At 41.0% G+C, this 14,431-nt stretch overlaps 1 protein-coding gene across 1 annotated transcript in view; it reads left to right on the top strand.

The window, feature by feature from the left end:
• The window catches only part of NCKAP1L (NCK associated protein 1 like), a 397,914-nt gene that overhangs the window by 136,839 nt on the left and 246,644 nt on the right, over positions 1-14,431 (top strand). The window contains exons 18-19 of the mRNA XM_069758709.1: positions 4,247-4,366; positions 9,409-9,548. Of these exons, the coding sequence (XP_069614810.1) occupies positions 4,247-4,366; positions 9,409-9,548 (260 nt within the window). The remainder of the gene's footprint in view (positions 1-4,246; positions 4,367-9,408; positions 9,549-14,431) is intronic.

Raw genomic sequence — 14,431 nt, 5'->3', positions numbered from 1 at the left:
GGCAGGTCCTTCTCGCGCAGGCGCGCAGGGCAGTGTGATGACGTTGCGGTCACATGACCATGACGTCATGGCAGGTCCTTCTCGCGCAGGCGCGCAGGACCTGCCATGACATCGCGGTCACATGACATGATGTCACGGCAGGTCGTTCTCACACAGGCACGCAGGCCTTGTGATGACGTCGCGGTCACATGACCGTGGCGTCATGGCAGGTCCTTCTCACCAGGCACGCAGGGCCTGTGATGACGTCGCGGTCACATGACCATGACGTCATGGCAGGTCCTTCTCCCATACCATCCTTGGCACCAGAACCTGCCGGAGGTCACCAGAGCGTCGCGAAAGGTGAGTATATAATGATTTGTTATTTTTTTAAATTATTTTTAACATTAGATGTTTTTACTATTGACGCTGCATAGGCAGCATCAATAGTAAAAACTTGGTCACACAGGGTTAATAGCGGTGGTAACGGAGTGAGTTACCCGTGGCATAACGCGGTCCGTTACCGCTGGCATCAACCCTGTGTGAGCGGTGACTGCGGGGAGTATGGAGCGGGTGCCGACTGCAGGGGAGTAGGGAGTGACTAATCGGGCTGTGGCCGTCGCTGATTGGTCTCGCCAGCTACCTGTCATGGCTGCCGCGACCAATCAGCGACTTGGATTCCATGACAGACAGAGGCCGCGACCAATGAATATCCGTGACAGACAGAAAGACAGAAGGACAGAAAGACGGAAGTGACCCTTAGACAATTATATAGTAGATATACAGTGCCTTGTGAAAGTATTCAGCTCCCTGGAACTTTTCAACCTCTTCCCACATATCATGCTTCAAACATAAAGATACCAAGCGTACATTTTTGGTGAAAAATCAACAAGTGGAAAACAATTGTGAAGTTGAATGAAATTTATTGGTTATTTAAAATTTTCGTGGAAATTCAAAAACTGAAAAGTGGGGCGTGCAATATTATTCAGCTCCTTTACTTTCAGTGCAGCAAACTCACTCCAGAAGTTCATTGTGGATCTCTGAATGATCCAATATTGTTCTAAATGCCTAATGATGATAAATATAATCCACCTGTGTATAATCAAGTCTCCGTATAAATGCACCTGCTCTGTGATAGTCTCAGGGTCAGCACAGAGAGCATCATGAAGACCAAGGAAGACAACAGGCAGGTCCGTGATACTGTTGTGGAGAAGTTTAAAGCCAGATTTGGATACAAAATGATTTCCAAAACTTTAAACATCCCAAGGAGCACTGTGCAAGCGATCATATTGAAATGGAAGGAGTATCATACCACTGCAAATCTACCAAGACCCGGCCGTCCCTCTAAACTTTCATCTCAAACAAGGAGAAGACTGATCAGAGATGCAGCCAAGAGACCCATGATCACTCTGGATGAACTGCAGAGATCTACAGCTGAGGTGGGACAGTCTGTCCATAGGACAACAATCAGTCGTACACTGCACAAATCTGGCCTCTATGGAAGAGTGGCAAGAAGAAAGCCATTTCTCAAAGATATCCATAAAAAGTGTCATGTAAAGTTTGCAACAAGCCACCTGGGAGACACACCAAACATGTGGAAGAAGGTGCTCTGGTCAGATGAAACCAAAATCGAACTTTTTGGCAACAATGTCAAACCATACAGTATGTTTAGTGTAAAGGCAACACAGCTCATTACCCTGAACACACCATCCCCACTGTCAAACATGGTGGTGGCAGCATCATGGTTTTCTTCAGCAGGGACAGGGAAGATGGTTAAAATTGATGAGAAGATCAATGGAGTCAAATACAGGACCATTCTTGAAGAAAACCTGTTTGAGTCTGCAAAGGACCTGAGACTGGGAGGGAGATTTGTCTTCCAACAAGACAGTGATCCCAAACATAAAGCAAAATCTACAATGGAATGGTTCACAAATAAACATATCCAGGTGTTAGAATGGCCAAGTCAAAGTCCAGACCTCAATCCAATCGAGAATCTGTGGAAAGACCTGAAAACTGCTGTTCACAAACGATCTACTGTACATCAAACCTCACTGAGCTCGAGCTGTTTGCCAAGGAAGAATTGGCAAAAATTTCAGTCTCTCGATGTACAAAACTGATAGACATACCCCAAGCGACTTGCAGCTGTAATTGCAGCAAAATGTGGCACAACAAAATATTAAGTTAAAGGGACGGAATGATATTGCACGCCCCACTTTTCAGTTTTTGAATTTCCACATAAGTTTCATTCAACTTCACAATTGTGTTCCACTTGTTGTTGATTCTTCACCAAAAATTTACATGTGGTATCTTTATGTTTGAAGCATGATATGTGGGAAAAGGTTCAAAATTTCCAGGGAGCCGAATACTTTCGCTAGGCACTATATATATATATATATATATATATATATATATATATATATATATACAGTACAGACCAAAAGTTTGGACACACCTTCTCATTTAAAGATTTTTCTGTATTTTCATGACTATGAAAATTGTACATTCACACTGAAGGCATCAAAACTGTGAATTAACACATGTGGAATTATATACTTAGCAAAAAAGTGTGAAACAACTGAAATTATGTCTTACATTCTAGGTTCTTCAAAGTAGCCACCTTTTTCTTTGATGACTGCTTTGCACACTCTTGGCATTCTCTTGATGAGCTTCAAGAGGTAGTCACCAGGAATGGTCTTCCAACAATCTTGAAGGAGTTCTCAGAGATGCTTAGCCCTTGTTGGCCCTATTGCCTTCACTCTGCGGTCCAGCTCACCCCAACCATCTATAGAGGCCAGGTCATCTGGCGTAGCACCCCATCACTCTTGTTCTTGGTCAAATAGCCCTTACACAGCCTGGAAGTGTGTTTGGGGTCATTGTCCTGTTGAAAAATAAATGATGGTCCAACTAAACGTAAACCGAATGGAATAGCATGCTGCTGCAAGATACTGTGGTAGCCATGCTGGTTCAGTATGCCTTCAATTTTGAATAAATACCCAACAGTGTCACCAGCAAAGCACCCCCACACCATCACACCTCCTCCTCCATGCTTCATGGTGGGAACCAGGCATGTAGAGTCCATCCGTTCACCTTTCTGCGTCGCACAAAGACATGGTGGTTGGAACCAAAGATCTCAAATTTGGACTCATCAGACCAACACAGATTTCCACTGGTCTAATGTCCATTCCTTGTGTTCTTTAGCCCCAACAAGTCTCTTCTGCTTGTTGCCTGTCCTTAGCATTGGTTTCCTAGCAGCTGTTTTAGCATGAAGCCCTGCTGCACAAAGTCTCCTTTTAACAGTTGTAGAGATGTGTCTGCTGCTAGAACTCTGTGTGGCATTGACCTGGTCTCTAATCTGAGCTGCTGTTAACCTGCGATTTCTGAGACTGGTGACTCGGATAAACTTATCCTCAGAAGCAGAGGTGACTCTTGGTCTTCCTTTTCTGGGACTGTCCTCATGTGAGCCAGTTTTTTTGTAGCGCTTGATGGTTTTTGCCACTGCACTTGGGGACACTTTCAAAGTTTTCCCAATTTTTCGGACTGACTGACCTTCATTTCTTAAAGTAATGATAGCCACTTGTTTTTCTTTACTTAGCTGCTTTTTTCTTGCCATAATACAAATTCTGGCAGTACAAGAGATGTGGTGCACTCCGCATGGAAAAAAGGTGCAGGCTGAACACAAATTCTAACAGGCTATTCAGTAGGACTATCAGCTGTGTATCCACCAGACTTCTGCACAACACAACTGGTGGTCCCAACCCCATTTATAAGGCAAGAAATCCCACTTATTAAACCTGACAGGGCACACCTGTGAAGTGACAACCATTCCCGGTGACTACCTCTTGAAGCTCATCAACAAAATGCCAAGAGTGTGCAAAGCAGTCGTCAAAGCAAAAGATGGCTACTTTGAAGAACCTGGAATATAAGACATAATTTCAGTTGATTCACACTCTTTTGTTAAGTATATAATTCCACATGTGTTAATTCATAGTTTTGATGCCTTCAGTGTGAATGTACAATTTTCATAGTCATGAAAGTACAGAAAAATCTTTAAATGAGAAGGTGTGTCCAAACTTTTGGTCTGTACTGTATATATAATTTTTATTTTTTTTTCATTCTGCCTGAGGTGCATATCATGTGCAAGTATAGTAAATTTTATGTGAAGTTGGGAGCCGCGGATTTTGTCCAGGGGTCAAGAACTTCAAGTTATACTGTAAATAATCTCAGTTATGTGTTATGTTATAAATTAATGTATTTTATTAATTAATTGCAGGTTCCTCATCTGCTGAATTGCAGCCTCGGGCTGTGTAACAACTTTCTGGATGAAATCAGCAAGCAAGCCAGTAGCTATATTATGGACATCTGTGCTGAGCAGTCTAACCTCAGTGAAAAGGTATCTCATTTGAAAATATATTTCAACCCTTCAGATCCATGTCTTTACATTCAGTTAGTTGCCTTTTATTGTTAGAAAAAAAACCTTATTAAATTTGTTTAGTTTGTTAGACAGCATGAAAACAAGCAAGTTTGCCATTGACTTGCTTTTGCTATCTGCTGTCACCCTCTTACAATGATAGCTTTTATTTTACATGTGCAGGTTGTTTTCCATGGTGCTCACATATTGGTGCCTGCTCAGTCCCCATTCCAGTATGCACAATAGTTACATTCCAGGAGAGGGGTTGACTCCTAACATCCCAGCCAGCTTTCTCTAGTCCATTGATTTCTATACAGCACATGCGAGTACAATGCAATTTTTCTCACCTAGCATCCTTATGAAATCCATAAGACATCTGTATGCAATTCGTTTTTAACATCAACTTTTACATAGAGTAATTCTCCATGTCATTTAATGGTAGTTTACAAAATAATAAAGCAATTTTTTAAACAGAGATAGATAGACAGATAGAATAGGATAGATGTCCTGTACATATTTAATATATCACGAACTAGGCACGCAGAGGAATTTTGGAACACATTTCTTGATTTTAATTGCAGTCCATAAATAAGCACAGACGATTCTGTGTCAAACGACCTTCATCAGTGTACTACAAAATAAATAAATAAAACGATATTTTTTAATAAACATATCAGATAAATAACATAGGTCAATAATTTCATATGGAAATATGCATATACATCCCTCCCCCCAAAAAAATACAATATCATCTGTGGAATAATAAAATACAGCATATAGCATATGAAAGACAAATGGGCTGCATAGGTAAAGGGAAAGAAAAAGTGGGCACAGTGTCCCACAGAGTAGGTATTCTGTAAGATGAATGGGTAGGAATTAGAATATAGTTCACTGGAGGTGTATATAGCTAGACAAAGCAAAGCCCAGATCATGGTGAAACAACATACCTAGCTTACTGGAAAAGGTCAGGATTGAAGGCAGCGTGGTGAATACGGTATCCATCACTTGTTCTGTGCACGTCATAAGGAGATCTAAAGTGCCCACTTTTTCTTTCCCTTTACCTATGCAGTCGAGTAGGTTCATTGTGTTTCATATGATATATGTTGTATTTTATTCTACAGATGATATTCTAATTTTTTTTTGGAGGGGATGTATAAGCTTATTTCCATATGACATTGTTGACATACAGTATGTTATTTATCTGATATGATTATTGAAAAATATCCTTTTATTTATTTCGTAGTACACACTGCCTAGTTTTTGACATATTTAATTGGTTTTGGTTCCTACTTGAGCACCAATTCAGGAGTGCCATGATTTTTCTTCAGTGTAGATATTTAGTACTAGATGGTGGCCCGATTCTAAAGCATCGCGTAATCTAGAATATGTATGTAGTATATAGCACAGCCCATGTACTATATTGCACAGCCACGTAATATATAGCACAGCCCATGCAGTATATAACACAGCCCATGTAGTATATAACACAGCCACTTAGTATATTGCACAGCCATGTACTATATAACACAGCCCACGCAGTATATAACACAGCCCACGTAGTATATAACACAGCCCACGTAGTATATAACACAGCCCACGTAGTATATAGCAATATGGGCACCATATCCCTGTTAAAAAAAGAATTGAAAAAAAAAATAGTTATATACTCACCTTCCGGCTGCATAGGCAGCATCAATAGTAAAAAGTTGGGCACACTTACACGTTTAATGGCGGCGTTATGCCGTGGCATAACTCAGTTCTAAAATGCTATGTGGGCGCTGACTGGAGGGGAGTATGGAGGGGGCACTGACTGGACAGAAGTAGGGAGGGGCCAATTCGCGCCGGACTGTGCCTGTCGCTGATTGGCCATGGCCAGCCGGCCATGACCACTCAGCGACCCGGGATTACATTCCTTTACAGACAAACAGATGGAAGTACCCCTTAGACAATTACATATATAGATCACCATCCCCCTACATATATTAACCTATCACCCTTTAGTGTCTTTCACGTGGCACTAAGGGGTGCTTAGCTTTATTAAACCTATTAAAAAAAAATTAGTTGGAATAAATGGTGTGGAATCACCCCTATTTTTAACAACCAGCTAAGGGAAAGCAGACAGTTGGGGACTGGCGTTATTATTCTGGGAGGGGGCAACTATCCATAGATCTTCCCTGCCTAATAATATCAGCTCATAGCTGTCAGCGTAGCCTTTACTAGTTATTAAAAATGGGGATCCTACCCCCAAAAAATTATGTGGGTTTTTGTCCTACTTTTAATAACTAGCAAAGGTTAAGCAGACAGCTGAGGGCTGATATTAATAGGCTGGTAAGGGGCTAACAACACCAGCCCTCAGCCACCCCAGAAATGGCACATCTATTAGATGCTCCAATTCTGGTGCTTACTCTCGGCTCTTCCCGATTGTTCTGTTGCATTGGTAAGCAGGGTAATGGTTTTGGGGTTGATGTCCACTGACATCAAGCCCAGAGGTTAGTATTGGAGAGGCGTCTATAAGACACCCCCATTACTAACCACATATTCAAAATAATTAAACACACACAGAAAAAAGTTATTTAATTGTAAAATGGACTCCCCGACTCTTTTACCCAAATAAAATCTTTGAAAATAAATTAATCCAAAGGGGTCCACCGTAAATCCATAAAAAGGAGGTCCCATGACGATCCCCGACTCTATTAGATCCGCAGGATATGCTGAGCGGTGACATCAGTAATGCGACCACTCAGCATGGCCACCTGAACACACTGAGAGTAGCGTGTGAATCAGGCTGCTGTGATGAGTGCCACTGAACTGTGGTAACCTTACTGACGTTATAGCTCGCAGCATGTGAACTTAGGCTACTTTCACACTAGCATTGGAATTCGGCCCGTCGCATTGCGTCGGGCCGAGATTCCAACGCTAGCATTGTTAGCGCCGCACAACGGGTGCAGCGCATGCATTCTCCGGCGCATCCGCTGCCCCATTGTGAGGTGCGGGGAGGTGGGGCGGAGTTCCGGCCGCGCATGCGCGGTCAGAAAAAGCGGTCCGTCAGGAGCAAAAAACGTTACATTTAACGTTTTTTGCTCCCGGCGGTCCGCCACAACACGGCGCAACCGTCGCACTACGGTTGCGACGTGTGGCAAAGCGTCGCAATGCATCGCTAATGTTAATCTATGGGGCAAAAACGCATCCTGCAAACAACTTTGCAGGATGCGTTTTTTGCCATAAACGACGCATTGCGACGTCTGGCAAAAAACGCCAGTGTGAAAGTAGCCTTACTGTCGGTGTTCACACTGCGAGCATTGATATCAGTAAAGGGAGTGCTTTTTAAAATTAAAGTGCTTTTTACAATTAAAGGACTTTTCTCTGTATGTGGGTTTATTTCTTTTGACTATGGGATTAGTAATGGGGGTGTCTTATAGGTGCCTCTTCATTACTAACCCCTGGGATTGATGTCAGTGGACATTACACAACTGACATCATCCCTAAACAAATTACTCTGATTGCCAAAACACCAGGGCAATTAGAAAGAGCTGAGGCTAAGTGCCAGAATTGGTGCATCTAATGGAGGTGCCATTTCTGGGGTGGCTGAGGGCTGGTGTTATTAGTCTGGGAGAGGGCCAATATCCATGGCCCCTTTCCAGCCTTTTAATATCAGCTGTCAGTTGTCTGCTTAGCCTTTGCTGGTCATTAAAAATGGGGGACCTCATGTCATTTTTTTGGGTTCCCCTTTTTAATAACCAGTAAAGGCAAAACAGACAGCTGTGAGATTAACTTAATAGCCTGGGAAGCTACATGTTTATTGCCTCCTTCCCAGAATTATAACACCAGCCCCCAGCTGTCTGTTTTCCCTCAGCTGGTTATTAAAAATAAGGGGAAACCCATGTAATGTTTTTAATGTATTTTTATATTTATTAGCAAAATACATTTACAGTAAACTACACATGCACTGCACTTTTGATATATCTCACGAACATATTTCTATCTATTCTATCTATATATCTATTCCATCTATTCTTTTCTGATGGTTCAGGCTGTGAATTTACTGTACCTAGCTGATGAAATGGCGGGTTACCCTTGAGATGGGTGGTGTATAATTTCTTATTGCATCCATTGACTTGCATTGGCGAGTGTGATCTGATTCTAACAGACAATCGCTTCATGCTGAGATTTTATTCCCAGGCTAATCCGAGCTGAGAAAAAACTCACAGATGAACACTGACTCATTTACTAAGATTGGTCAAAGTGCAATTTGATGTTTTCTCGCATTGCACTCGTCCAATTTATATGCCCGTGGGAGTAAGCCAATAGTTCAATGAAACTGCTCACCAGAACTGTCACTTAAGGAGGAGCATCCACCTCTCAAACAATCAGGAAGTAAGTAGACTGCATAGCTTTGAGCTGCTCAAGAGACAGCTTGAGAATGCCTCTTTAAGTTATTTGAGTTTAAACCGTTAGCACTACTGAGATCGGTGCACAATTAGGTTCCCAAACCATAATATAGTATTGAATACACTTTGCACACAACGGATGATGATGATGAAACATCTGTATTATATGTAACTACCTTAAAGTGGACTGCATTAAAATGCCTCTTTAAGTTAGACCTTATTAGTCAAATAAGCCAACAAATCCAATTCATCTAAATTCTTTAAGACTGAGAAAATTCTAGGGATTGCCACATATTGTAGTTAAATGGGTTGTCCCTGTGGTTGAAAAAAAGGTTCGAGTTTTTTTTAGAAACAGTGACACTTCTGTTCAAAGGCTAAGTCAGGTTTTAAAGTACAGCTATACCCAGATGATTGGGGCCGAATTTCGATAAGAGATGGGGCTCACAGACAGAGGTAATTCTATATCTGGAAAGGAACAAGTCCTTATTTCTAATTTATGGAAACTCCTCTAAAATTTTATCTTTATAAATGTAATTAGTTGTTGTTTTCTATTATCGATGCGTCAAGGGTCTCAGGTAATATCTTGTGAATATTAGTGAAATGATGAGGAATAATACCAGATGTTTTATTTTCCAGTTGCTACCAAAGCATAGTGCAGCAACAATCACCAAAGCCAGAAACAAGAGACTGAAAAAAGCACATCCTAAGAAAACAGAACCCGAAAGAGAAAAGCCAGGAGCCGAAAGTCAACGTAAAGACCGCAGTGTAACCACAAAGTGTGTATTCATTATCTTTACCGAGCAATCTACTTACATCACTTTATATACCAATTTAATGAGGGAGCTTCATTTTATGCCAATAACCTTTATTTATTGCATAATACAAAGTTTAGCAACTATGGCCCAAATTCATCAGTTTTTGCCATAATCATGACATAAAACTTATTGAAAAGTCACAATTTGCTACTTGTAGTTGCACAATAGTTTGGCAACTTTTGATGGTTTTTATGCAAGTCACAGCCAGTTCGGTTTTTATCAAAGTAGGTAATCTTCTCTGGAAGGAAGCATGGCCGCGCACAGTCAGTAAATCCATTATAATTTACATAAAAAAATTCCAACAGAAATGTACTCTAGTCCCTGACTGGTGCACCACTGCTGAAAAATGTGCCAAATTCAACTAGCCATAGCCATCCTGCCTTGCTGTGCTCCACAGTGGGTTTTACAAGTGGTCCAGCAATCTACAGTGACTTCCTCTCCCAAAGCCTTTTAACCCTTTCACCTCGCAGCCAATTTCCATTTTTGCGTTTCTTTTTGTGCAATGTAGCTCTTTAATAGATTATTTTTTGCGGGGCGAGACAGCTTTTTTATTACCTTAGTTCTATTTTGGGATAGATGTTCCTTTTTGATCGCTTGTAAGGCTAAGTGCCCACGTTGCATTTTTTAAACCTTTTTTGCGACGATTTTCCGCAGTGGAAACGCTTAAAAAACACTTACAAACAGCATCCCATTCATTTCTAATGCATTCCGCAATTGTTGTGCCCATGATGTGCTTTTTCTGCGGTGGAAGCGCATCGCGGTAAAAAACGCAGCATGTCCATTATTTTTGCGGAATCGCGGCAATTCTGCACACTCAGACATGCATTAGAAATCCGCTTACAAAATGCTTGAAAAAAGCATGGAAAACACGGTAAATACACGGTAAAAACGTGTATAAACCGCGTCTAAATCCGCATGCATTTTTTCTGCCAAGGGTATGCAGAATTGAAAAATTCTGCTTCTATTCTGCAATGTAGGCACTTACATTGTTCTGCAATGTAGGCCTTACAGTATTTTTTTTGGAATTGCTGTGACAAAAAAAAACCTTAATTTGTGCGATCTTGAATATTTTCCGTTAACAGCTTTATTGTTTTTATAATTATATAGGTCGAACTTTTCTGAACACGGTAATACCACGTGTATTTTTTAAATCTTTTTAATATCTTTATTTTCAATAGGGGAAAATAGGGGTTGATTTGCACTTTTAGTTTTTTATTTTTTTAATATTTTTTAAAGTTTTTTTTTTCTTTTTAGTGATCTTGTTGCTTGAAGATGCGATCTGGCCAAATGCTGACCGTGTGAATGCAGCCTAAGGGCTCATTTCCACTTGCGAGTAAAACGGACGAGTGCAATCCGATAAAAAATCGGATTGCACTCGAACCAATGTTATTCAATAGGTGTCTTTTCATTTGCGATTTTTTTCTCAGCCGAAATCGGACTGAGAAAAAAATCGCAGCATGCTGCGATTTGCTGCGAGTCTCAGACGAGACTCGCCAATGCAAGTCAATGGGTGCGATAAAAAAAAAAAGCATGGCATACGGAACATCCATATTCCATCCGTTTTTTACGGATACCTTACCATTCTGTGTCATAGAACACTGTAAATAGTCCTGTAAATGACTGTATAAAAATAGTTGCAGAGAAAAAAAACGGATTGCATACGGATGTAAAACGGATGGTGCGATTACAAAATCGCATTGAACTCGCATCACAAACGCATGACAAACGCATACTTTTCATCCCTTTTTTCGGTCCAGATTACTGACCGATTTGTCTATCACAAGTGGAAATGAGCCCTACGGCTAGATTCACAAGAGCGTATATTCTCTCATTCGAGAGAATCTGGTCAGAATAGAAATCACACTCTGATCACACTCTGATCAGAGTTTGATCAGAGTATGATCATAGTGTCATCCAATTTTCTTGGATGAGGAGAAAAAGGAAAAAAAATTTCTCCATCTTCTCCATTCTGTCAGTCCCTGAAAATTCGACTGCATTCAGATGTCATTAGTGTACAGTCCAATTTTTTTCCATGGACTCATTGACTTGAATAGCGAGTGGATCCGATAATTGATTCCAACTTGGGCACACTGCAACTTTTTTCTGGGACCAGCTTGGTCCGAGGAAACAATTGGGCACGAGTGCGATCTAATGTTTTCTCGGATTGCACTCGAACTGAAAATATGGTCATGTGCACGAGCCCTAAGGTAGTTGAAAATCTGCTTCAATGAACATGAGTTGCAGCTGTTGACATGTTTAACTGAAAAACTATGGAAAAAATTGCAACTGTAATTGATTAACTTGTGAAGAAACCCTTAGGCTGAGCTCACACCAGCCTAAGGGCATCCAATATGTGACTGTAGCACATAGCATCCAAGATGTGACTGTATCTGTGTCAACTAGTGTTGAGCGAACGTGCTTGAATAATGTGTTATCTGAGCATGCATGTGCTAACCAAGTGTCTTCCACGGCTAACAAACACGCAATCCATGCGATTGTTGCAGCAATTCATGCAAGCACGAGGACTCGAACATATTTTTCGAGCACGCCAAAGACTCTCGGTTAGCACACTAGCATGAGTCAGATAACATCCAAGCACATTCGCTCATTACAACTTTTTTTACATCGACTACTAGCTAAAAGTATAATAGGAAGTTGCAGAAATTTTCATGACACTTTATTCATTTTAATTTTCCAAAATATTTTCATAAGCACGCTATATAAGATGTGGTCAGGAAAATTATCGACCATTTTAGGGTTTTACAGGAATATGGGGTTAGGATTACAGATAGGGATAGAAATCAGAATGTGGTCTACTACTGAAGTGCTAAAGAACATAGGAAATAATAATACACAAATTCAAATAACAGGGCATTGCAATATCAATTATACAATAGCTTTCTGAGAGCAAAGTCACCTTATTGTGACTTGTAGTGTGGTTGTATCCTGCTCTCATCGTTATTGAGAATACAGGCGTTTATACAGTACTATATTCAGTGATTGTGATCGCAGTCCGCATAAGTGCAAAGAGAACGGATTAAAACCTTATATCAGCATCCAACAGGAGTATGTGGGGATATGATCTATCTGCTATTCAGGGAGCCCCCTCATCTGCCTGAACCTCCAATTCTACTTCATTGTGTGCGCTCCAGATAATCTATATTGACTTTATCTTGTTAGTGCACCTTTCCTCACAAACTGACCAGAAGTTATGTCCACAAAATGGCTACTGATGGAGGAGCATGTGACCAGATCTGTCAATCAACCTACTCCAACAGAAAAGCAGCTTTCATATGTGGGATGACAATTGGAGGAGGCTGATGGACAAGTCTGGTCACAACCTTCTCCACCAGCAGCCATTGTTTGGACAGAAGTGCGGGTCAGTTTGTGAGGAAAGTTGCACTAACAAGAGAAAGTGGACAACTCCTTTAAATACAGCAGTTTAAGAAGTAAAAGCTGAGCTCTCATTGGTTGCTATTGGTAGCAAATTCAGTTTGTTTTGTTTCAGTCAGCTTTCATAAGAGTACCTCGGTGTATCCCCCATAGTTTTCAAAATCTCTGGTTGCTGTAATGACTACTGACCGTCATCATTTACATCAAGTCGATATAAATCTGTCCAGTCTGCAAATAGATGAACAGCGCTCCAACCAGGTGTAGTAGTATCAAAACAGACTATTTATTTAGTCATGGTACAGCAACGTTTCGACCAAAATATGGTCTTTTTCAAGCATTTCAAGTCTATTTGCGGACTGTTTGGAGTATCCGGGATGGTTCCCTGGACATGGAACGGGCACCCCATTGAGTGAGTGCTGTCAGCCCTTTCTCTTTTTTTTTCCTTTTTATAAATCTGTCCAGGTCATGTGGGTGACACACAGAGAGGAAACAATTGCGTTAATGTCACCTTTTGGTCAGTAGCTACCCTATAAGTTGATATTCAGCCTTTTAATGAACCTTGCAACACAACTAGGTATTTATGCCAAACCAGACACCCATCGACAGACAGCTGGGTAACTGACCTACCATCAGTGTCAAGCCGAGTTTGGCTGACTGAATAAGATGCCACTGATGTAATTTAAAGGGGAAAACTGGATATCCTCTAAAAGCACTAAAGATAGTTTAATCTCTTAGTGAGAGATCTAATTTACATACTTGAAACATTGCAGAAAAGATCTCATACACAGCTGCTATGTTTGGGTTCAAAAGGCATTTGATATTGTTATCAGATCAGTGGTCGTTCGACACCCAGCACCCTCAACTGATCAGCTGTATAAGCTCTACTAAATAGGAACTGTTGTGCAGTGCTCAACATTGACCGCTGCACAATGAATAGTGCCACGCAGTGCTGCTTCCTTCCATGCTTACATCTGGCCTCTGCTGGAGCTAGAAACAGCTAATTGGTGCAAATCATGGGTGTCAGACCCCCGGCAATCTCAGATTGATGACCCATCCCAGTTATAAGTTATCAATATTATATGACCAGACCCCTAAAAGGAAAGTCAGCCCTCCTGCAAAACTAAAAAAAAGGACATAATGGTTGCTGCCAGACCTGCTTTTTTCTTAGCTTTCTGTAACCACGTGTCTCTTTAGGTGAATACCTTTAAAATCCATTTAAACTGCAAGATCATCATAAGTGAGGGTTCCGGGGCTGGTTTCATAAAAATCTTGCAGTGTAAACAGGCTGCCGATCACCTGAAAAATGAGAAAAATGCTTGTGCGTTGGGTGAAATGATCTTTTGGGCCGTACAACAAAATCATCATTCTTGGCAGCGCATCGTCCTGTGTAAACAAGGCTCACATTGCCGAGAACAATGGCGGCCTATGTGCACTGAAAGATCTATTGCACA

Source organism: Ranitomeya imitator, chromosome 3 (genome assembly GCF_032444005.1).
Source record: "Ranitomeya imitator isolate aRanImi1 chromosome 3, aRanImi1.pri, whole genome shotgun sequence".
Lineage (NCBI taxonomy): Eukaryota > Metazoa > Chordata > Amphibia > Anura > Dendrobatidae > Ranitomeya > Ranitomeya imitator.
The sequence above is the reverse complement of the archived record's forward strand: the minus strand, read 5'-3'. Positions and strand labels throughout refer to the sequence as shown.